The sequence below is a fragment of the Miniopterus natalensis genome, chromosome 11, assembly GCF_054644295.1.
Source record: "Miniopterus natalensis isolate mMinNat1 chromosome 11, mMinNat1.hap1, whole genome shotgun sequence".
Classification (NCBI taxonomy): domain Eukaryota; kingdom Metazoa; phylum Chordata; class Mammalia; order Chiroptera; family Miniopteridae; genus Miniopterus; species Miniopterus natalensis.
The window spans coordinates 18,672,447-18,699,107 of NC_142091.1; the positions used below are offsets into that span (position 1 = coordinate 18,672,447).

At 36.1% G+C, this 26,661-nt stretch overlaps 1 protein-coding gene across 6 annotated transcripts in view; it reads right to left on the minus strand.

Annotated features, from left to right (window-relative positions):
- The window catches only part of DYNC2H1 (dynein cytoplasmic 2 heavy chain 1), a 244,128-nt gene that overhangs the window by 16,441 nt on the left and 201,026 nt on the right, over positions 1 to 26,661 (minus strand). For all 6 annotated transcript variants that reach the window (XM_087821570.1, XM_087821571.1, XM_016206739.2 and 3 more), the window contains 2 exons: positions 22,669 to 22,878; positions 13,881 to 13,970 (listed from right to left, as the gene is read on the minus strand). In XM_087821570.1, coding sequence (XP_087677696.1) covers positions 13,881 to 13,970; positions 22,669 to 22,878 — 300 coding nt within the window. The remainder of the gene's footprint in view (positions 1 to 13,880; positions 13,971 to 22,668; positions 22,879 to 26,661) is intronic.

The following is a 26,661-nucleotide window of genomic DNA, read 5'->3' on the forward strand; positions in this document are numbered from 1 at the left end:
TTTGTATTCTATCTTAATGCATTTGACTAGTACTCCTACATTGTAGCAAAAATTTTCCTATTCCCCTCCTACCAACTGAAAATATGACTTTAAGAATATAAAAGATTTAAAAAGAGATGTTTAACAAAGTATAATTATTTCTTCTTGGATATTATCCTTTATGATAGTAACACTTCATAAAGTATCTATTTTCAATTAAATAATTTAAAATTACCCATAGCTAGTATTGTTTACTCCCCATCAAATATTTTCATTATATTATCTGCATTCTATTTTTATTACCTAAACATAATCAACAAATATGCTTGCATGACCCATCCTGACTGTAATATTTATTCCTGTTATTTTGAAACAGTTTTTAAAAACAATATTCTCTATGGCTATTTCAAATTATCCTATTATTTCATTAAAGTCTTTAAAATTAACTTTGAATTCAGAACTCCAAAAGAGTTTTTGCCAGGAAAGGGTGCACATATGATCAGTTAATGAAAACTTTAGAGTGTGGCTGATAATCAGATTTTCACTTCATTAAAGTTTGACTAAATATAATTATTTTCCACAAATAAGAAAATGAATTGATAATGTTAACACAATGGTAGAAGACTGTTTAGATGCTTATTGAAACATGTAAGATAGGATCATCCTTAAAAGTTACGCAAATTTAAAAACTAAGATATATTTTTAAAGAATGGCAGAATGAGCAATGATAATGCTAAATGTTAGTAAGTTTGTGAGATGGATAAAACGTTAGTAGGAACGTATCCTGGAACAATATTTCTATAAGGCAATTTGATGAAATGTGCCAAAGCTTTAAAAATATCCAAGCCATTTTACTCAGCAATTCCTTTTGTTTAAGTGTAAATTGAGGGAATAACCCAGATATTATCACACATGGTTTGCTCATTTAAAATTACTCATAATATTAAGAAATTAGAATCATAACAACAGAAATTATAGAATAATATATTGTAGAAAATAAAAATTAGCTAATAATAAACATTAGCTAATTAGATTATGGTATATCAATACTATAAAAAAATTGCATAACAATAAAAACTCATATTTGAAGAATATTGAATGACACTGGAAAATGCTCAAGACCCAATGTATTTACCAGAATGTAAAAATGCATACATAATATGAACCAAATTATGTAAAATCATTATTTGTATACATAGAACAAATATTGAAGAAAGCATATCAAAATATATCATTTCAGCTGGGTCTGGCCTATAGCCTATTAATAACAGTCTTTACTCACATATAATAACAGTTATTTAGTATAAAGTAAAATGTATTAAAAAACTGATGCTGTTTTATTTCATTTTAATGCTCTGTGTTTCTTGGGGAAAAAGTGTTTAAGGCAAATAAGTAATTTAGGTAACTGTCTTTCTCAATGTCTTTTCTATTTCTTCATCATTTTTACAAAATTAGTATAAATTTAGAGGTTTAAGAATCTGAGGATATATTCATCAAGAATTAAAATCTAATTTATTCAGAATAAAAATAATAACACTAGTCATTGTTTAGACTGGAGTAAACAAAACATTAAAAGTTATTAGCATGTTAATAACCCAGGCTATAACAAGTTTCTCAATTCACTGGATGAATAGATGGCAATAAACTGCAGCTCATCAGCAAGGTAAATTATCAGGAATTATGCTGGAATTGAAATGCAGAATCATTAAACAGATAAAATATTTCTTACTAAAGTTTCTGGTACCAACTTCAAGAAATAGTCAGTATATATACTACTATAGATTTGCTATACCTCGGGTTTAAGTTTTTCCTAAACTCAAACCAGGGTTTATATTATTACTCAAATCTTGTGCACTAGTTTTACTATTTATATTACCTAAACATAGGAGAAAAAATAAATGATTTTTTTCCAAGTTTAGTTTTTTGAGTCTCAATCTTAAGTCATCTTTCAGTAGACTTCTGAGGTGAGATGAAAAATCTGGAGTTTGAGAGAACAAGGAGTTGAAACAGTTTCCTGAAGCTCTAATCATTTTCGCTATATGATCCTTAAAAAATAATTTCTTGCCTCACATACTCCATTAATAAGGCGACCTTGCCCACCAAATTTAGAGAGCTGCTTTAAAATGTGTCTTGAGCCTGGCTGGTGTGGCTCAGTTGGCTGAGCACTGACCCATGAACATGGACGTCACAGTTTGATTCCCGGTCAGGGCACAGGCCCGGGTTGTGGCTCGATCCCCAGTCGGGGGCGTGCAGGGAGCAGCTGATCAATGACTCTCATCACTGATGTTTCTATCTCTCTCTCCCCCTCTCTTCCTCTCTCTGAAATCAATAAAAACATATTTTTAAAAAAAACAGGGGGGGAAAAAACAAGTGTCTTGAATACACTGCAGTTAAATGTTTGGCTATCCATTTTCATTGACTTGAATTCCTCACAGCATCTCCCAATTCTGACGTGTTGTGGTTTGACTTTTATTTAGCTAAATTAATATCTAATTTTCTTTTTGATATCTTCCTTGACCCAAGAGTTATTTAAAAGTATTTAATTTCCAAATATTTGAAGATTTTCTACAAATCTTTTTGTTATTCATTTCACACTTAATTTTTTTGTGCTCAGAGAGCATATTTCGTATGGTTTAAATACATTTAGGTTATTCCAGACCAGTTTGATCTATGTATAACCACCTTGCTAAAATTCTGTGTGTACTTAAAAATAATGTGTATTCTGCTCTTCTTGGTTGTAATATTCTATAAGTACCATTTAAATTAGCTAATAATGTTGTGCAAGGATTCTATATCCTACTGACTTTGTCTACTTATTCTGTCAATTACTGAGAGATTCTGAATTCTCCAGCTTTAATCATGGATTTATCTATTCCTCCTTGCAATTCTAACTACTTTTACTTTTTGTATTTGACACTCTGTTATCAGGCATGTAGAAGTTTAGTATTATGTTCTCGTGAGGACTTGATCTCTTTATCTTTATAAAATAACCCTCATTGTCCCTTGTTATAGTCTTTGCTTTTGAAAACAGTTTTGCCTGGTATTAATAACATTACACAAGCTTTCTTTTGATTAGTGTTGTCATAGTATATCTTTTCCCACCATTTTACTTTTAACTTATTTGTGTCTTTATATTTAAAGTGCAATGCCCAGCCCTGGGAGGTGTGGCTCAGTTGGCTGGGCATTGTTCTGTGCACCGAAAGGCTGCAGGTTCGATTCCCGGTCAGGGAACATGCCGGGGTTGTGGGCTGGATCCCTGGTAGGGGGGTGTGCAGGCAGCTTATCCCGGGCTAACCCCTACCCTGTCCCTAAGACTCTCTTTTCTCTGACTTCTTAGTGAGCCAAAGCAGCCCAGCCTAGGCTCATTTCCCCACCTAGTTCCTCTCCTGTCGCTTCTTCTGTCCTAAGTCCTTCCTTGTTTCACTGTCCCCAGCTTTAATAAACATCCTCTGAAAATTACCTGGACCTGTGTTGTGAAACCTTTCCTGCATGAAGCCAAGAACCCACACACCACCAGCCGCCTTAGGTAGACCTGCTCAGGGCCAGGTCTCCTTTCCAGTAACAAAAACCTCAACCTGTACAAAGGAGCTGAGGAAAACTTTGGCCTCTAGAACTGTCTTGAATGAAATAATTTTTGCTAGCTAGTTTACTTCATTAACTTGATAGTCCTGATCTTAACTGATTAGAAACAAAATATACATTTACCTTACCTTTAAAGAAGGAAACCTTTACTCTTCTTTTACCCTTAATATATGCAACTATTAAAATACTGGACAGTCTAGCTAAACAAGATACTTTTTAATTTGAAAATAAAACTCAAAACCATAAATCTGGGTTTCTAGGCTCAATGTTTGACTCACGAAAGTGTTATTTTTCAATAGGATCTTGTGATTCTTTTTATGACCTTACAAAAAAAACTTTGGAGAATAAAATTTGATTATCTTTGTTGTTTTATTGACTTTTCCAGACAGGAATGAGTTAAGTTTCATGGGTTAAACCCAAACAGGGTTCATGATGAACCTGAACTACTGCAAGAAAGAAGGTTATCAGTAACGGCCTTTTGCATGGTACTTAATTTTCAGTGGGGCAAACCAGGGATCTATGCAGTCCACCCTATTCAGCGTTTCTTCCTAATGATAAATTATAATTTATGATTAGTCCACGTTCCCATTTAAGGTCAATCATTCCATGTGTGTACAAGGATCTATTTTTTTCTTCTTTCAAAGAATTCCATTCCTAAAATGTTTCTTTTTTTTCTTGCATCATTAATTTTCCATCTTTATTAGATACAGATATGGTGAGATACCCCCCATGTTAAAAATCAGACACAACCAAAACTGAACAAAAAACACTCCTTTGGTCCTTTGCCCCATCAGCTACTACCTTTTTCATCTGTGTGACCTCATAGCAAAACTCCTTAAAAACTGTGTAATCTCACTTACGTATCTGACCCCGCAGACGACTGCGACCCTTTAAAACACTTCCTTCCTCTGGCTTCTTGATCACTGCCATTTCAGTCTTCCTTCTGCTTTCCTGCCTAGCACTACTTGGTCTTCATTACTGACTCTCATCCTTACCTGGGTTTCTCGATACTGGGGTGGACCACGGCCCACTATTTGGTCAGTCCTACGGTTTTAAAGACCATCTTTATTTGCTAATGATTCCCAATTTTAAATCTCTTACTCCAACCTCTCTCCACCTACCTCTCTGAATTTTCACCATAATGTCTAAAAAATTCTGAGCTTAACATGTTCAAATCAGAACTTTTTTTTAAAATCCTCACCCGAGGATATTTTTTCCATTGCTTTTCAGAGAGTGGAAGTGGGGGAGAGAGGGAGAGGGAGGGAGAGAGAGCGGGAGAGAGAGAGAAACATCGATGTGAGAGACACATGGATTGGTTGCCTCCCACTTGCTTGCTGACAGGCGCAGGGATGGAGCCTGCAACCAAGAATAGAATGTGCCCTTGACCAGAATAGAACCTGGGACCCTTTGGTCGGCAGGCGACACTCTAACCATTGAGCCCAATCAGAACTCTTAACTACCACCTCTCTTCCCTGAGAAATCTGCTCTTTCATGAGTACCCTTCAACTCAGAGGAAAAAAATCAACCAACTGCTCAGGCAAAAACCCTCAACTCATCCTTCACATCTCTCTCCCATGTCCCACAGCCGAACCCACAGGTCTAATATCAAAACTTACAATCTCTTCCCCCCACCAAACTTTTAAATCCTCACCCAAGGATATGTTGTATTGATTTTAGAGGAAGGGGAGAGAGAGAGAAACATCGATGTGAGAGAAACATCAGTTGCCTCCTCTACACAGCACCCCGACTGGGGACTGAACCAGTAACCTAGGTATGTGCCCTGACCGGGAAGCCAACTCACCACTTTTTGGTGTATGGGATGACACTCCAACCAACTGAGCCTCCCGGCCAGGGCAAAACTTACCATTTCTTGGTCTCACGTCCACCAGCCTAACCCATAAGGCCACCGTAGCCTCGCCTGGACTAGCACACACTGACAGCACAATCTTCTAATCCTCTGACCTCAACCATGCACTGACACCCCACTCACTCAGCCTAAATTTAAAGTCTCTTCCCAATGCCTGCAGGAACCTGCGGCATGGGCCCTGGCGACCCAGCTTCCCCATTTCCAGCAGCACTGCTCTTCATGTCCACGTCCTAGCCACCCCGGCTTCCTGTTTATTGTTCCTTCAACAAGCAAAGCACATTCCTTTCTCAAAGATTTGGCATTTGCCAGTCCCTCTGCCTACACTTCCACCCCTATACATGTTCGTGGTTTGCTTTTCTACTTCATCTAAGCCTCTGTTTAGTTATCGCCCATTAAAAGAAGCCTTACCCAATCACTCATACAAAAGCGTTACCCTTCCAACCCACTTAATCCACATTTTTCTTTATAGTATCCTGATGTTCATTAGAAATAAAGTTTAGTCTAGTTTCAATTCTTGAGCAACATCTATTATTTGCCTTCAATTTCTGGTTACCCCAATACATAAATGCCTACTCTAAAGCTGTTCTGACATCATAGAAATGAATAATATAATTACTTGTATACACACAAATGTTACTACCCTATCTAATAAATGTAACAAAGTTACTAATATCAACAAGGCATGACATTAAGATTTATTTTAAATGCTATATTACTTACTATCATATTTAGATGGGTATTTTTAAATGCCACTTAGAGTAAAAATAACTCCTTATGTGCTTATAGGTTAAACTTATTTTAGTCTAAATTATGTTATGTACTTATTATTGCAAGAGTAAAATTTTTAAAATAATGATTATAAAAACTGTTAATTTTATGTAAAAAAAATTAAGAACTCTAGAGTTCAATAAATAGAGAAACTGTTAATAATACAAATATTAAGAGAGAATGCAATAAGTAGAAAAGTGCAAAGAATAATGCTAGAAGGATTGTAGTCAAGAAATAGTGATAAAAATTTAACTAATACAAAGTATAGTAAAAATATTTGGCTATGCTGAAATCCAGATCTTTCTAAAACTGTTTGACATATTTATGTTGGCAACACTAAATAAGATTACTTTTAAGAACAAAACTGAATTGTAGGCTATTTAGTTCTATAGAACCGCGACACTTCAAGGGGAAGACCTAGTTGGGCCCACTCCTGTCTTGTGAGGATGAAATTACAATGAAATGTCTCGAAAGGAGGGTGTCTGCTATCTCAAAATGTCGAGGAAGAAAACACCTCTAATGTCACCACAGAAATATCCAGTATAAATCATATGCAATCCAGATACACAAACAAAAAGAAAAGAAAAGAAGTTAGGTACATTAAATATTTCTTTTCTCATAAAATTTCAAAACAAAAGACATTAAAAAGAACACTTACTTAGGAACAACTTTTTAAACTGAGGTTTTGCATCCACGAAGGTTTAAAAAAAAAAGCTTGACAAAATCATTGATAGATATTACAAACCATTTTCAGGATGTGAAGTACAAGGGATTTCGAGGTTTGTTTAAGCTGTGGATCTTATGGTCAAGGTTCTTCTTGGCAAAAATATTACTGAAATTTTATTTTCCTAAACTACTTAACTACATACAAACAAATTAGTATTGTTGGTAGTATCATTAACCTTTAAAAGACGGCATTTAAAAGACAGCATCATACAAACTCCATATATTTTCCAGGATCAACTGTACAAATAATGGTTTCTTTCCTTTTGCCTATAAAAAAGAACGTATATGCTTAGGTTTCTGAGTATTTAACCTTTAAAAGACGGCATTTAAATTCTATCAGCATTTAATTCGGCCAGCGGAACCCACTCCTTGCCGGGAACTAAAGTTCCCTTTCATCGGATAAAGGTTAAATCGTCCACTTCAAACTTCCATGCAGCAGACAGTTAGATGAGCATATACATCCCCAATCCCTTTCAAGTGTGCCAACGTGTAAATTAAGAAGGAAACCAATCGCCCCCCTCCTTGCTGGTGAAGGCTTTTCCAGTTGCAAATAGCTGTCAACAAAGTGAATCTGACAGGAGATAGATTATATAATGGAAAATCAGCATTCAATTATCATTGACAATGGAACAAAAGTGGCAAAGGCTATGACTGATTTGGGAATTAAAAGTACACCATGTTTTGCTTACACACTTCCATGATGTTGTCAGCAATAATAACTGCATCTGATAGGCCAGGCTTATTGACTACAGCAGAAAAACCATCAACACTATTACTGTTCCTCCTTAGCCAGAGATAAAGCTATATGACATAAAGGACATTTTGCAACTGTCTTGTTATATACTAATAAACTGTTCAAACGAGATGTGCAGAAGCCTTTAGGGGGCAGAAATGCTGTGTGGCCCTAGTTGGTGTGGCTCGGCCGGAGCGTTGCCCCACACATCGAAAGGCCGCGGGTTCCACTCCAGGTCAGGGCACCCGCCCGGGTTGTGGGTTCGATCCCCAGTCAGGGTGCATACAGGAGGCGATGGATCCACGTTTCTCTCTCACATCAGTGTTTCTCTCTCTCTCCCCCTCTCTCTCAAATCAATAAAAACATATCATCAGGTGAGGATTAAAACAAACAAACAAACAAACAAACAAACAAACAAACAAAAACACCGCATGAACCAAGGGAAGCCTTGAAGCACTATTTGGAAAGTAGGGGCAACAACACAGCAGGTATTAGTAACAGAATCACTTTTTACTTGAAGGGAAAGTAGTCTGTTGCTAGAGCCTGCTGATTCTTTAAGAAACCAAATTTGTCCTAAGAGTTTAAGTATTCTCTGCATGTTTTCTGCTGTAAAGACCCACTTATTGGACTAGTCCAGGAGTGGGTGAAATTGGTATGCAAGTGATGAAAGCTGAGATGCAGATAAAACTTCAGGGACGGTTTTGTTATGCTGAAAGCCAACTATGTTGCTATAGTGTCACATTTCTGGAACCAAGATTTATCTTCTGCAAGCAGTACAAACAGCATGGTTTATGGGATTGCTTCTGTAACACTTAGATCATCATAGGCCATAGACTGCTATTTAGTATTCTAAATGTGCAAGACAGCTGACCATAGGCAGGATTTATCAGCTGACACTGCTGAGAAATTACTGCCCCTGTACAAAATTTGACTCCTAAAATTTTGTAATACTATTGCTATAGTAATACTTATATTTTACTGGATAAAATTTCAGATATACACCCTATGTTCAGTTTATGATGATAATAATCCAGTTAAACGACTGGCTGTATATTAATCTTAAATCTCAGGTTTGAGGCCAAGATGTGTTTTTCTATGCAATTCCAATATTAATATACTTATTTGTTTATAGTATCTATCGCCTTCAGTAAATGTAGAGATCCCTGTTGGCAAGTATTTCATGTTTCTTCTCTGCTGTGAGTTTCCAGCACTTAGAGAGGTAGGTGGCTCATAATAAAAGCTCAATAAATATTCACCGAATAAATTAATGAACACACAAATAAAATGCATTTATAGCTCTTCTAGGTGAGTACAGTATATAAAAATAGGGATGCTGGAGGTTTTAGACCAGACACAGACGATTTTTCCAATTGTCTTTATATAAGTTTTCCTATGAATGATTTAATTGAGTGCCTACTATGTGTAAAATACTGTACTAAGGACTGTGAGAGTTACTAGGATGAGTTGGGAAAATAAAGAGATCCCTTTTTTAAGAATGCAAAGTATTGTAGAACCTTCAAAAACAGAGTAAGACACCTCAGAAAATGAATAAAAAATAAACTGTAATTTTTTGAAATCTTAAGACAAAATAAAACAGTCTTCAAATGTTAGATTGCAGAGTAGGCTATAAACCAGAATGTTCATTGGAGAGATTTAGGTAGAAGCTAAAATCTCAGCAATATATCATGGGTACTATAGAATACATCTTGGGAGGCTAAATCATGATGATTGGGAAACAAAAAAGAGATTGATGTCAGTTTGCTTGAGAATAACCCAAAGAATAACTGAATCATTCATTTATCTAACAGAAATTTACTGAAAAACCCACTTGTGCAAGCCACTGTTCTAAATTTTTTGACAGAACAGAGAGAATGAACAAAAATCTCCACCCTATGAAGCTTCCATTTTAGTGGAGGAATACAGAGAAAATAAATAAATGAAGTAAAAAATATAGAGTATCAGGTAGAGATACAGGCTATGAAGAAAAGAATGGGCAGGGCTGCAATTTGAAATAGGATGATCCCAGGAGGCATCACAGAGAAGGTGATGTTTGAGCAAAGACCTGAAAGAGATAAGAACACTTTGTGCAGATTTCTAGGGAAGTGCCTTCCAGGCAGAGGCAACAGCAAGACTGCAGTTCCTAAGAGGGAGTGTGCCAGGTTGTTCACTGCGGCTGGAACACAGTAAGTGAGAGGAAATCAGAGGGGTGATGGGCCGGATCTTAACTGGGAGGTTGTTGGAAAAATCGTGTTAAATGGATGAGCTGAGAAATGTTCATCCAGGGGGAAATGTTCCAAAGAGGTGATATAATCTGACTTACGCTTTAACCAGAGCACTTGGACTGCTGGGTTGAGACTAACCAAAAAGAGGGCAAGGGTGGAAGCAGGACCAGGAGCGGCAGCTGCATTACTAGTGACTTCAAGCAGGGGAGTAGCAATGAGAGTGGGGAGAGATATCTCTGAATATATCTTGAATACGGAGGCAATTTTTTTTCTGGTAGAATGAATACAGAGTCTGCAGAGAAGAGTTAACTATAGTTCCAAGACTTTTGGCCTATGCCACAGAAAGGATGGAGTGCCATCTACTTTTAGGGGCATAACTGTGGGTTACATAAGTCTTTTGGTAAAAGGGTGGAGCTCAGTTTGGAATGTTAAGTTTAGTTGTTTATTCAAAATCCAAGTGAAAACACTGAGTATGCACCAGAGTTAGGAGAGAGCTATAAATCTACAAATAATCAAAGTTAGATGGGTTCAATGCAAGAGGCCATGATGGGCAGAGTACAGACAGAAAAGACCAGAGGACTGCGGCAGAGGAAAAGCCAGCAAAGCAGACGGAGAGGAAGAAAACAGAAGTGTAAGGCAACCTGGAGGCCAGCTTAGAAAAGGGCTTCAGGGGAAGAGAGCAACCTTCTTTAAATGTTGCTAACCCATCAACAGTGCGATCAGACCCCTGCACGCTGTCATGAAAGGGCACGTCAGGGTGAGCACTTGCATTTTCCACATACTTTTCATGAACTATTTCACGGCTCTGGAATGTGTGGTTTTATTTTTACCATCTTTAAAAATGGAAATAAAATCCCCCTTGTGTTATAAATATTACTACATTCAATGTAGAGTGCATATATGCCTGACATCCACATGTGCCCTGTTCTTACAAATGTTCATTTTTCTCTCTATGCCTCAGTGGATCGTTTTAAAAGTCTATGTTTGAAGTGATGCACTGAAACAAAAGGAAGTCATCTGAAGTTCACATTTAAGTAACTACCATATTTTACTTCTAGGGAAGTGAGAAAGCTATTTATATGAATCGAAAGGGCATGATAGGTGTATGTCTGATCTGAAAATGCCAGTCTGACTCCTTAGACACTGTCAGGGTTAAAGGGGAAGAAGCACTAGCTAAAAGCCTCAGTGTTTGTCCAGTGAGTCAGTCTTCTTGAAGTGGGCAACAGATGCAAGATGCAAGGTAAAAAGTTTAAAAAGCGATCTATGTGGCTAAGGTAACAACAAGCATCTAAGCAAACATTCTGGAATCTGTGTGACTGAAAATTAATTTGAACAAAAGATAGGAAGCAGCATGTAAAACGAATCTTAGGAAAACACAAGTGAAGGAGGTGTAGGGACTGATACCTGTACTAGAGAGAAATCTGCTTCCCAGCATTGCTAAGTGGGATGAATGTGAAGGAAGCAACACAGTAGCACCTGCTGGTAGAAGGGATGCTTTGGCCATCTAATATACAGTGCCCTAAAAGTAGGCCTATCTAATTCAGGCCATTGCAGGGGACATATTTGGGGATAGTGGAACAAGAAATAGCACTAAGAAATTCTAGGTTGTGGTACTTCTGCTATTTATGCCTGGAGTACTGTGCTTTCTTTATCATTTTGATTGTTGTTGCTCCTTTAGTTGTCTTTCTTTCCTGATAAATTGTAAGGATAGTTCATGTGTCATACTTAATGGCATTTATTAATAACAACAACAATAACTAACTCTATTTATTGCTTCAATCTCCCTAGACTTCAAAGTCCCTAATGGTTAATATAAACAACAAGATCCTATCACAAGAAGAAAGGGTGGCAGGATTTGCTGCTATGTAAATGTACCAACCACTGGCTGGCCAAAAAACTGAGTGGACTTCAAGAAGTCACTATAAATTTTAAAATGAAAGACATGGACCCTAAGCAGAAACCCAGTCCTAAGAAATGAGCATGAAAGCTTGCCACTGACACATGGCACTCCAAGTATGGCTGGCAGAAGTATAATGGGGAGGCATTCAGGAGTCCAATAAATATGTCTAGAATATTGGGTCTGTTTAGCATACTCAAGTCTAACTGTGTAACAGAATATAGGGTACAAAAAACCTCACAATTGACTAATCAAGAATTTAAAAAAATATACTAACAAAACTTATAGTCTAAAATATTAATAGTTTCATCTTTCAGCATATTACAGGTGGCAGCAGGTCCAGTTCCCCTTTTTGCCGGCCTTGACCACAGTAACGTAGCAGATGCCAATGGCTGGCCAAGCCTGCAACATCCTGTCCCCAGATATCAGCAATAAAACCCACAGAGAGAAATAACACTAGACGCTGACACACATGAAAGAGCACATCAAAACTACCCCAGAGCTGGAATATGAAACTGCATGTTGCCAGAATTCCTTAGTTCACCTCTTCCTATGATCCCCCTATAAAAGTCCTTTGTCTACCCTGAGATATTAAGATGGGCTTTGGGACGAGAATACCCCATCTTCTCAGGTGGCCAGCACTTGAATAAACCCCTTTCCTCTTTCACCGGTACGTGTCTCATGAGCCTGGCTTCGGTGGCAGCAGGCAGTAGAACCTTGGTTTCAGTTACAACTGGGTACTGGAGATGAAGGTCTATGAATTCTAGCTTAGAATCAATTCATAAGCTAGGTTGGAACAAAAACTGGAGATAAAGAGTCAAGGGATTCAACTGTGAAAAGTTGAGAATATAAAGACAGAAAATAATGGCAAATGCTGGCACCATAACATTTATGAACTGGATAGAGGACATGCTGGAATTTAAAATGATCAACACAGAAGAATCAGCATATACTGGGGAAATGGGCTACGGGGGCTATTCTGCAGCCCAACAGAAAAACAGAGAGTGAAAATCAGGAACCAAAGAAACTCTCATAAGATATTATTTCTGAAGAATGGGCAGAAAAACTTGAAGCTGGGAAAATACTTCTAAGGTCCCAACAGGAAATAACCTATCTAGTACATTTATTTGTTCAATCCTTAGTTCATTCATTTATTCAGCAGACTGTATACTAGGTATTAGAAATACAGTGAACTTTAAAAAAAAAAAAAAAGTCCTTGCTCTGAAAGATCTTATCTAGAGTGAAGACTACAGAATGAATGCCAGGCTGCCTGCAAGACTCTCTTTGGCTGAGATTCCCTGAGTACCCAAGGGCTCTCTGGCTTTCTCTAAATTGCCAGCATTCAGAGGAGAGTCTTAATTAAACCTTATACCAACTCCAACTATATTCATATTGCAAAATGATCCCTCTAAAACATAATCTGATTTCCCTTATTAATATTCTGCAATGGTGCCCTTTTGTCCTTAGGATCAAATATAATTCTTTAATATAGTATCATGACGTGGCCCTTCCTGCCCCTCCAGCTTGATCTCTGAATACCCCTCCTTCTTGCACTCTGTGCTCTGGCCTTCCTCCTGTTTGGCACATTCTTTTCCTTCTTCCTTGGTGTATTCCTACCTACCACACTCTCCAGTTGAGCATCACTTCCCTGTTCCCAAGTCAGAGAGGGGCTCCTGCTATTTGCTCGCATAGCACTGTACTTCCTTTTGCTTACTGTTGTTTATTCAGCTGTCTATCTCTTCTGATAAACTGCAAGAATAGCTCCTTGGGACACAATGTATGTTTATTTTATTTATCACTCTACATTCAGCAACCTCAGTTTGGCACCGAGACAGGAACTATATCAATTTACTAACCACTGCATCTCCAGTACTTTCCTCAGAGCCTAGCATAAAGTAGCTGTTTATAATATTTTTGACTCAGAAAGAATATACTTTTTAAAAAAGTTATATAAAATAACAGATGAGAAAATAAGAGATAAATAGTGCTTTATGTACAAAATCCTAATATTCTTACTAGTTGTTAACAAAAAAAGTTATCTCAATATGTATGTAATACAAAAATTATACAGTTATACAATGCAATTGTTAAATAATTTAGTATTACCTGTATTGCAAGTGCACGAGATACAAGACCTCTGAGGTACTGTAAGGGGTCTTCTGGGCCTTCCCACTTGCTCTGCCATGTGAGAGGGCACTGCAATTTAAAAGTGTCCACGTTAAGTTTATATAGACAGTATTACATATTTACAACAGCCAAATTATGGAGGCAACCTAGGTGTCTACTGACAGATGAATGGATAAAGAAGTTAAAATATTATTCAGCCATAATAAAGAATGAAATCTGGTCATTTGCAACATCATAGATAGTCTTAGAGGATATTATGCTAAGTGATAAAATTCAGGCATGGAATGACAAATACCATATATGTGGTAATCACTTACATGGGGAATCTAAAACAAAACATACAAACAAACAAAACAGAAACAGACTCACAGATTCAGAGAATAAACTGATGGTTGACAGAGGGGGTATGTGTAAAAAAGGTATAGGGAAATAAGAGGTACAAACTTCCAGTTATAAAATAAATAAGTCACAGAGATGTACTGTACAGGACAGGGAACGCAGTCAATAACATTGCAATAACTTTGTACGGTGACAGATGGGTACTAGACATATAGTGGTGATCACATCATAAGGTACATAAATGCTAAATCACTATGTTGTACAATTTACACTAATATAATATTGTATGTCAACTATATTTTAATAAAAATAAATTTGTTTCAAGTGATGAAACTATAACTAGCTTATAAAGCACTGTGACTCCTGCCTCACTGTCACTCACTCTCCTACTCTCTCCCTTCCTCACAAAGACAGCGGGAAAAGGAAGGCACATCGGTAAAGAAAACATGAGAGAACTGGGCTGATGAACTAAGGGCCGGACCGGGAAGTGTCTGCATGCTACTCTAAGGTGTTTAATCTGGAAGTGATGCTAACACTAAATTAGCTTTCCCCAGCGAAGTGACACAATCAGATTTGGGTTTCAGAAAGATGACCCTAGTGAAATAGGGAGCGCAGGCCTGAGGGGATGAGATGCAGCCAGGGGAGTCTGGAAGCCGCTGGAACAGACAGGGATGGATGAGCACCTGCATGAGGACAACAGCAAGCGCTGCTGCAGCTTACAGGCGCAGCACTGGCCCAAGCATTTGCTTCCATCAAGTCACACCTCACAGCAGCCCTCTCAGGTGATACAGCTATCCCCATTGCAAACATTCAGACACCGAGGGGAGAAAGGTTAAGTGACTGGCACAAGAAAATATTCTAGTACAATCTTTTTAAAAAATTTTTGTTAATCCTCAACTGAGGATATTTTTCCATTGCTTTTCAGAGGGAGGGAGGGAGGGAGGGGGCGAGGGACGGAGGGACGATGGGGATGGGGGGGGGAAGAGCAGTGATGTGAGAGAGACACGTTGACTGGCTGCCTCCTGCACACACCCCAGGGGTGGGGAGCAAACCCACAACCCAGGTAAGTGCCTTCGACTGGGAATCAAACCCTGGACCCTTAGGTGCACAGGCTGAGGCTCTAACCACATAGCCACACCGGCCAGGGCTCTAGTACAATCTTGAGGGTTTAAATTCCACGGCATAATCTTAATATGTTTATTATATGAACTTTAAAAAGAGGGCTACTTTGGTAATTCTTTCCTTTTCCATTTAATAATGTAATTATTTATACTGTTGTAATTATTAGTGTAATTATATATACTAATTATTTATACTACAGACAGACACCAGTATCCATCCCACTAACAAATAGGACGTGCTGTTCCTCAAATGTAAATGTGGTACCAGTAAGTCATTATCAGCAGCCTGAAGTTAAACCAACATTGGATTCAAGGTTTTGAAAATGTCAGAACTTTCATTTGATTCACGTTTATTGCAATGCCTGAAACAGGGATACAGCACTGTAACTGCTATTTATTTCAAACACCAGAAGGTACCCTGGGCTTAAAAACAATACATTGACTTTAGGCTCTAAATAGTAAACTAGAATAGGGTGAACTCAAAATATAACATAAAGTTATTGACAGTATTTTCACCCTCAAAAATTTAAGTTTCTAATTTTTAAAAAAAAGAAAAACGAAAAACAGTGAGTTCATCTTAATGTCAATTTTACATGAAATGATTAACAATAGGTATAGTTTAAAAATTACCACTAACTTCTACACTAGCAATAATTTATACTTTATACAACTTTAAACAACTAATTAAACAAACCCAATCTATTTCGTGAACATATAACTAGAAAATTATATTTTAGAAGAATAAAGATAGATTTAGAGTAAAACATTCGTTAGATAGCCTTACTTACCATTTATACATGAGAGGAACTACAACTCAGAAGATTAATGTTTTGTGATAGAAGTTAGAACAGATTCCAATTTAATCTTACTAAGACCTTTGCTTAGCTCTAAAGGTTTCAATTTTCTTATCAGTACAGAGAAAAAATTATAAAACAGCACCAGAACAAACTAGGGACTTTCAAATCCAAAAAATGTATTTAATCGATTTATTCTCTTCCTAGATGTGAACCTCACTATTGTTTATTTTGTGTCATCCCTTTTCAAAGAAATTCATATTATTTGCTTTCTCAGAGCATGTAAATTTTACTTTCAGTTAAAAAATTATAAAATACTTGATCAGAGGTTACACTAAGTTATAAAAAGGGGGAAAGATGGAAGCAACCCCTGTTCATTGATAGATGGAGAAACAAAACATGGTATATACATAGATGAGATATTATTCAGCATTAGAAAGGAAAGAAATACTGACACGTGCTATAACGTGGATGAGCTTTGAGGACATTATGCTTCGTGATACAAGCCAGTCATGAAAAGATAAATACTGCATGATTCCACCTATATAAGGTACCCAGAGTAGTCCAGTCAAATGTGTAGGGACAGACAGAGAATGGTAGTTACTGAGGGCTGGATGGTAGAAGGAACGAGCTGTTGTTTTACCGAGTTAGAGTTTCAGTTTTGCAAGATGAAAGAAGTTCTAGAGATTGGCTGTATGACAGTGTGAATGTACTTAACACTATTAACAGCACACTTAAAAATGCTTAGGAAGGTAAATTTTATTTGTACTTTGCCACAATTAAAAAAATAGCATTGGAAAAGGTGAGGAGGCGAGAAGAAAGCAGTTTCCCTCTGGCTTTCTGCTGCGTCAGCACTGGGCTAGGCCACTTTGTCCCCACCCATACTCAGCTCACTGACCACGGGCACCATATCCTACTGACTTTCTCTCTCTCCAGGGTCTAGTGTGTATACACAGTCCGTGGGAGATGCTCATGTAAAAATACACTGAATGCATATCTACTTCTGTGCAATTCATTTCAAGGTACTTTGTAAAAATAAATCTCTATGTTTGCACATTCCTTGAGATTTTAAGAATTTATGGATTATTTCTGCATTGATTTTTGTGATACATTCATTTAGGCCAATATCATGGTAACAAACTTAAATGTATGTGTTAATGTAAATATATATGTAGGCATGTTGAGGTTAAAATAATTTGTGTCAATATTTTATCAGATATTTTAATTTAACTCACATCAAGAGAAGAGTTAAATGGGCCCTGAGGGTTTGCATTAATATTGATCTATAAACATTATAAAACGAATAATATTGAGTTTTTATTTCCATATTTGTCATGATAATAAAGTTAAATGAGCCATAACAATAAAACTTAACAAATTTATGAATTTTGGTTTAGATTTCTAAATTTAAACTGGAAATTGCTACTAATGCAAAATGGCATACTGTTTCAACAGTAATTGTTCACATCATCATGGAATAAGTCATTAATTAATATAAATGAGAATAGCATGAAACATATACTGGATCAGTCTCAACATTAATTTCTGGGCATTAATGCAGCTAATCAATCAATCGCTTCAGGCAAAACAAAAGAACTTGGGTTCTACCCATTAGTTTGTTATACTTTTTTTTTAAATATATATATATATTTTTATTGATTTCAGAGAGGGGAAGAGAGAGGGAGAGGGAGAGATAGAAACATCAATGATGAAAGAGAGTCACTGATTGGCTGACTCCTGCAGGCACCCTACTGGGGATCGAGCCCGCAACCAGGGCATGTGCTCCAGCCAAGAATCGTACCTCAATCTCTTGGATAGTTCGATGCTCAACCTCTGAGCCATGCTGGCTAGGCTGTCAAATTAATCAGCTATTAATTGAAACACAAACTAGATAATTATTAGTTTAGCCATACATTTTGTGTGTATATGTGCATGTATCCTTGAAAATGTGTATACACTCTTCCAGACTACATTAAATTTGGGTAAATAATCCCTAAATTAAAAGGGGGGTGATGAGAGCAGTAAATTGGATGAGGGCTACAAAAGTGCCCTCTCCCTGCTAAAGTGTCATAGAAAACATAGGCTATTTCTTTATTCTAATGGAAAAATGCAAATTATTAAACATTAGTAACGATAATTAGTAAAATAGTTTCGGTATGACTTCTCTAAGCACTTATTTGCATGGAGGTAGATAATTTTTGAAAAGGGGGCTTTTTAGAAAAGCTGGGGTCCTCAACCATTTCATAAGATTTCATCTTTCCTTTTCCCCAAAGACTTGAAGCTGAATGATGGAGGTCACAGATGTTGATAACGCAGAGTTGAAGAGACAGAAAGATGATGTGGAAGGCACAGGTGCCCTTTTGGAAGGGAATTCTGACTACAGATCAGCATTTGTCAAACCTGACCACACACTGAACCATCTAAAGGGCTTTGATAAAAAGAGACCACAGGGTAACACAGAGTTTCTAATTCAATAGATGGGTAAGTCTTAAGAACTCATACTTCTACAAAGCTCTCAGGTGATGCTGATGCTGTTGGTTTAGAAACTATACTTTGAGAAATACTGCTGTAAAGAGGGCTACAGCAGAGAAAGAAATGAAAAATAAAACCTGTCTAGAGATCTTAAACCTCAGATGTCCTGAAGTTATACACTAAAGCTCTGTGTGTGTGTGTGTGTGTGTGTGTGTGTGTAAACATATTTTAAGAGAGTGCATCAAACCAGTTGTTTGAAACTTCTTTTTAAAAAAAAAATTAGAATTCATTAGCAATTTCACAATATGGTTAAGGAACTCTGTTTAAAAAAATTTAACAGCCATTTAGTATTAATACTCAGAATGACAGGATAAATTGAAATGTATAACTAAAACATACATTGGCTTTACAAGCGGCACTATTAAAATAATTTTTTAAAGCAATATAACCTATTAATTTCTGCAAAGCAGTAATTCCTTTAGTGATTATTCAACAAGAACGATGAAATAATTTGGTACTGCATCTTCTCTATTTTTGTTGTATCTTTTAAATTACGATTTAAAGCCGAAATTCTAGTCTGTAAAAGGAGATAACGATATTTTATCGTTATCAAACAAATTGTAAGCACTGTGACACTTTTTATTGAAAAAAGTTTCAGTAGATCACCAAGAACTGTTAATGAAATAGGAGTCATAATTCTCTCTAGGAAAATTCCCACTCCAATCATGTCAGATACAGTAAAGAAAATATCAGGTACTAGTTCAAACTGCTTCCTAAATTACATTAAATCATGTCACATAATAAAATGTAATAAAACATTAAATTTTTATCCTGAAATAAATGGGACAGTACTGGATTCACAATTTTTGGTAAAACTCATTAGAAAGTAAATGTCAGAAACTATTTTACTGATACTGTCTTAGTGAAAGTCAACCTAATCTCATTTGAGCTTCCCCAAACACCCTGAAATATTTCCAAAGACACTATCAGTGATATAATTTAAACATGCTTTGTAAAACACATTTTTCATCCTTTGAAAGAAATTTTAAAAATTCACTTCCATGCAAATTATTAAAATGTTTCAAAAATAGTGATATTTCAGAGGCTGCATTTCTTAATTCAAAGTGTGATATATAGTACTTATTTTAATAAATTAATGAGATTGTCTACATCTTACATAAACACATTTTAATTAATAAATAAGTCATCAGATCCTGTTGCTATGCCAAATATGGAAATACTTAGCAGATGTTAAAGGGTCAAGGGAAGAGGAAGAAATTTTATAAAGAATTAAACATCTATGACCTCTTTCTAAAATATCAGCCTTTGGCTTAATCAGGAAAAGTGTTTCCTATAACAAAGCCCTTTTAGTTCTTTGTTATCTTTCGATATGATCTAATGTAAGTCACATTATATTACAATCATAGAAAATAATTTATAGTTAAATTTTTTATTTTTTTCAAATATTTGTGTTACAGGCCACCCAGATGGTTAACAGCAGAAGTGAAACAGAACAACAGGTTTGCCAATTACCGTTCATATTCTTCACTGTCATACAGCACCCTCTTGAACCACTCTATTCCATGCCCTAACCACCTCTTGAGATGAACAGAGAGTAACTAGCCTACACGGTATCCCTATACCTAGAAAATCATTTTGTATGCTACCAGACAAATGCTCTCAGCTGTTCTTTACAAATAAAATTCCCCTAAAGTAACAATAACAAAAACAACTAACAGTTGTAGGGTGCTAGCTAGGTGCCAAGCACTTTACCCATGATTTAATTTAATTCTCACAACAATCCCATGAGGTAGGTGCGTTTACTATTCCACTCTACAAATGAGAAAAGTAAAGTTTAGAGAGGTTTACGTGACCTGCCCAAAGTCACACAGCCGCTAAGTGGTAGAGTAGGGTTCAAACAGCACACTTACTTCCAAGGCCACCTTCGCAGCCATTTTAATGCATTATTTCTACATTAAAAAATTCTTACTGACTACAGCATTTAGTCCAAATTCTTTTCTTTGGCTTTAAAAACCTCAAAATCTAATCTAACTTGAACTTTACTAGACTTCACGATATACCTTGTTCTTATATTGCTGTTATTTTGCTAAATTGTTCTATACCATACAGTTTACCCGTATAAAGCATCTTCATTTTAAAGAAATGTATTCTGATTAGTATTTACTTTTTTATGTAAATTTAAATAATTTACATTTATTATGGCAACCAGCCCTGCCTTGGTTCAAATCCTGACTCTGCAAGGATTCTGTGTGTGAGTCTGGTTATGTTATTTAACACCCCTCTGCCTCAGGTTCTCACAATATAATAGGGGTAATAGTAGTACCATCTAGTAGTTTTGGTGTGGTGATTAAATCAGTAAATGTAAAGTTCTCAGAATGCTTTCCCACTGCTTTCTTCAGTGTGTCAAGGAGCTTTCATGACCAAGAATATGCCTACTTCAAATAAAAAACAAATTAGTTACAATTTGTAGTACAACACAGTACCGCAGTATTTTGATAACCACAGTTGATTAATAGTAATCTAAATAGTACAAAAAAAAGAACTATTTAACAATGCAAAGCTAAGATTTTTTTTCAAAGCAAATGAAAAAGGACACCAGGTTGTTGGAGTAGGTCTTTTTGTAAATATGGAAAAGAACAGGATATTGTGAGGGACTGAGAGTTTCTATACACAAAAATCCATATAGTGAAGCCCTAATCCTCAATATAATGATAGTCAGAAATGAATTTTTTCAAAGGTAATTAGGTCATAAGGCTGGAGCTCTCACGATGTGATTAGTACACTCCCAAGAAGAGAAGGGAGAGCTTGGTTCCTCTCTCCTTCCTGTTATGTGAGGACATAGCAAGAAGTTGGCCATGAGCAAACCAGGAAGTGGACCTCACCAGACACTCGATCTCCTGGAAACTTGATCTTGGATTTCCCAGCCTCCAGACTATGAGAAATAAACTTTTGTTGTTTAAGCCACCCAGTCTATGGTAATTTGTGATAGCAGCCCAAACTGACTAAGAAAGAATTTTTTTATATATTAGTGAGAAGATACAGGAAGATCTCGAAAGGCTATGTTTTATATTTAAACAGAGAAGACTTTCAGGTTGACTATCAGAGGTTTCTCTACATCGAAGTAAAAAACAGGAAAAAAACAAACAACTGTTTTCTTTCTAGATTCCTATAGAGCCTAGTGAAACCTTTTTCAGATACCAAGTTCTATAAAGTTTATGTTCTCCAAATAGCTAATGTCAGTCTACTCCATAGATTTTGTTTCCATTCAACAGATCTGAAACACATGGATTTTACTATCATTTAAAATGGTCCAATTATTCAGCAAGAGACATGGTGATTTCCCTTTTTTTCTACTAAAACACCCTGACTTTCTACTGGGTAACCATCCTTCCCTTTCTTGTAGTACATGTGTTACAGATGAAGCTGAATCCATCCTCAGCTCCTAGGAGAGAGATTTAGCTGAAGCCCTACCCAATGAGAGCTGTGTATACCCTGCCTGCAGAATCAGTATGGGACTAGGCATAAAACACAAGCCAAGCAGTTTGGATCAAAGCTAATCCAAAGATGTTGCTTGAGTTACAAGGAAACAGGTGTTCTTTCTGTCCATGTGGAGCTCAGAGGATATAAGACTCAAGCTGCTAGAATACCATCATGTATAGAGGACCTGCCCCAAAGTGAAGTCAACATGGAGGGGACACAGACACAGCCACACACACACTCAGACACACACACACACACACACACACACACACACACACACACAGAATATGACTCGAAAGGTAGATATATAATACAAGCTGAGATCCTAATGACAATTTTAAGCTCCTTCATTAAGCTGACTTAATGCTAGCTACCTTGGATCCTTCAGTTACACCAGCCAATTAATTCCAATAAGGCTTAAGCTAGTTTAACTTGGGTTTTCTCTTACTATTAACTGTAAGTCTTCTGACAAATGTATACATGATGGAAGAGTCACTTACAAGATAATGAAATAAAAACATATATTTAGTATTGGCTTACCTTTTGGTTTAATAAAGCACTTGCCAATTTTTGTACTTCTGAACTCAATAAGGTCGTTCCTCTGATGACTTTGCTGAGAGCGGCAAGAGACTGATGAACACTTTGTACTAAGCGAATGGCATTAAACTGTTCAAGAACGATGAATGATAATATCGGAGATCCCTGCCGGTCACTAGGAGGAGGCACTTTCTGATGAATGAGGTTTGAGTTCTGAAAGAACAGTATATCATGTCATATTAATTGAAAGGTAACATAAATCACTGATATATCAGAATACTTCAAAAGTTATTAAAACCTTTTGTTCTCCTAACCTGTTTTCAAATACTCTTGCTTTATGAATGGCAAATTTACAAAAATCTGTAATTACACAGGAAAAGAATTCTGAAGTTCACCAATATGTAAGTGCAAAGGGAGTGGGAATTAAGAACAGGGGGCGAGAACTGAGAAAGGAGAAATACATGGAGAAGCAATAGTCAGTATAGTAGAAAAAGTGAAAAGAATAGTCAGTATAGTAGAAAAAGTTCAAAGTGCGCTGGTTGCTACAAGCCAATGCAAAGAGAGCAAAATAGCTACACTCTCACTCTGCTGCTATGAAGAGGGCAGAATAATGGCTTTGAAAGAAAATGTAAATGGACATTTAATTTGAAAATTACCAGTATACAGGGGTGGGCAAAAGCAGGCTTATAGTTGTGAGTATGTGAAATAGTTTATTCTTGTATTATTATTTATTAATTAATGCATTATTTATATTACAACTGTAAACCTACTTTTGCCCACCCCTGTATATGTTGGAAAACCACACTAAAGATCTTGTACCCAAGACCAGTGTGTGTCAATACTGATTTATACATCTCTACAATAACAGAAGCTCTGATATATGGTATTTCTAGGGCCTCTCAAATTAAAAACACACCACAGAACTCAAGGAATCTCAATTGTTTCTAAAGGGTGGTTAAAAGGGGGGAAATCACCTTTAATAGTTTTCTAAAATTGTCCAAGAACCGTCAAGAGATAAAACTGGGAAGTCCTGTTCTCTTACCTACTATGCATTATCCTATTTTTCTCTATAGTCTGCTTACAATCCTAGTTAAAGATCCCTTCTCTTTGGTCTAATTGTTTTATGAGAGCACTGTCTCTTTTTCATCTGTTTAGCATGATAAATAATTTAATAATATGATGATCTTGCAATCATCATTAAATAAATGATATTGCCATAAGATCATTTGTGAAGGCATATTTTTAGGCTATGAGCTCAAATTTAGGCATTTTTATTTCTATTACTGCTATATTTAAAATGTTAATGTTGCTGATGTCATTTTTGATAAACACACATAAATGTACATAAATGGACAAACTAAAGTAAATAACGGTAAACTCAAAACTAAATCTAGAACAGAATAAAATCATATCATCAAAATTAAGTAGATTACCCCTTACACTGAAATTGAATTAACTATTTGAATCAGAGAATGCAATAAATAATACTTAACACATCTCCAAACTACATCAACTAAGTGATAAAACTGACATAAAATTTGGGTTATAGACTTTCCGTAATTCCTTATATTAAAAAACATCCCTGGAAGTGAATATCTGGTATTTAAATATTTATTAATCTTAGGCTAAACAAGTTTAGCAAATAATAATTTAGTTTATCTAAAGGATTTTGTTTATTTTTATCCACTCTATTAAGTTGAGGTAACTAATCTGCACTGTCTGCACTGTCACAAGGATGCCCAAACTTAAATTATTCAAGCTAGAGTCTATTTATCTATAATCCAAAAGAAGTACTAAACTTTTTTAAAAGTTTATTTAAGAGAGTAACAATCAAGAAGGCTTAAAATTCAAATAGAGTCCAAGTAAGCCCTATGGTCTAGAGATGTGCAGGAGTATAAAATAAAAGCTGGATTTCAAAGACTTAATAAGAAAAAAGGGGGTAAAATATGAAATTAATATCTTTATATAAATTACATGTTGAAATGCTAATATTCAGTATATATAAGGTTAAATAAAATGTATTAAAATTAACTTCACCTCTTAAATGTGGCTACTAGAATTACATATATGGCTCCCACTTGTGTTTAAAAGGCACCCTTTTAAAGAACCAATGCGTAAAGGGTGCCATATTTTATTTCTACTGCACAGAGGTCTGGAGACTATCAAGTAAAGGGCTATAAGTTCAGCAGTAACAACTGAACAGAGTAAAAACAGTATACAGTTGGGTCTCAAAAAGTGAACGATTAATGAAAGATGACAACAATTATAAAGAAAAATGAAAAGTAGGAAGGCAAACTGTAGTAAAATCTGTGATAAGTTTACAAGTGGGAAAAATACAACATAGCAGAAGACAGCCAAGTGTACTGCCATTTTTTATAGCATAATGCACTTCCTGTAGACCTTCACAAAATTTTAATAAAAAATAATGTAAAATGACTCTAACTATAAAAATAAATGCAGATGTTTTACACATTCTAAAAAGGATAAAGTATAGACAAGATTTATAGCTGTAGTAACGTGCTAGTGTTACATAATTTTAAGACAAAAAATAGCAAATTAAGTATTATTTATAATTCAAATATAGCTAAAATCACCATGAGTAAATTACAACATCTAAACTGTATGTTTTTTGGTGAAACTAACTGAGACAGGACAGTCACATCTTTAGGAGGATGATTATTTTAAGAAAAGCTTTTTTTTAAATGAGTAAATACAAATGACTGAATCATGTACTTTTGAAGGACGGCTTTGACATTTTAAAGTTCATCTTGTCATTAAAAACCTAAGAGTATTCATAGAAAATCTGATTATGAAGCTGTTGAGGGAAAAGGTTATAGGATATTTTAAATTTTAACTGTTATGCAACGAGTATCTTTTAGACAAGAAAAACTAGTCTAATTTGGTGCAAATTTAGGTGTGAATCCAGAATTTTTGTGTTTTAACTGAAATAGTTTTCTAAGTGGGATGCTATTTTAGACAAGTAAAATGGATGACATGTGGAAGTAGTTATATTTATATATATAATTAGATCTTTCAGAAAATGGTTCTCTCTCAGAAAGAATTTTTGTCACCAAAGGAAATTCAAGCAATGACTAGATGAGAGGTTAGCAAGTTTTTCTGTAAAGTGCAGACAATAAATATGTCAGGCCTTGCAGGCCAGAAGGTCTCCGTCCTCAGGACTCAGCTCCGCTGCCGTAGTGCCATCTACTTCCTAATAACTCTGAGGAGCAGGAACGGCCTCTCCTAACTCAGTGCATATAGTTCCAGTGGAGCTGACCCACTGGACTCTGGAAATTAGTGTGTAACTTAGAGCTTAAGGAATTAGACCATTCCACTTTCCTGACCACGGCAGTTGGCTCAAGGTGGGGCACACGACCAAACAGAGATAACAAAATGCAATAGAAGTCTGCAGTCACTTTGTGACAATAAGAGAGAGTCTGTATGAAAAATAGTGCCAACATATAAAAGAACAGGGCATATGTATGTTTGCATATGTGTACACATGTATCATACCAGTTTCACAGTTTCAGTAAATCAGATCTTTCATAATATTTATATAATTATATATCATGCATATAATACATATGATATATATCATATATATAACATATGTAACATTACTGGGTCCTGATTACATCCTTTCAAATTCCTTGAAACAAGCTGCTACTGAAACCAATTGAACATTTTTTCGGTTATGTGAACCATAATTTCCCCTTTTAAGCCTAAACCAGTTTGAACTGGGTTTTCCATCACTTGGAATCTAAAGAGTCCTGATTAATTTAAGTTCAACTGATTCCGTCCCAAGCATTCGTAATTGGAATGGTCAAAAATCCGACATATTTGCATTAAATTGTGTCTATCCAAAAGTGGATTTCTGACAAGATTGTAGGAAAGAGAGGGCAAAGAAGTAAATTAGAAAAGGAAAAAAGTGCTGGCAGGTGTTGCTCAGGGGTTAGAGAGTCCACCCTCACACCAAAGGGTCTGGGGTTTGATTCC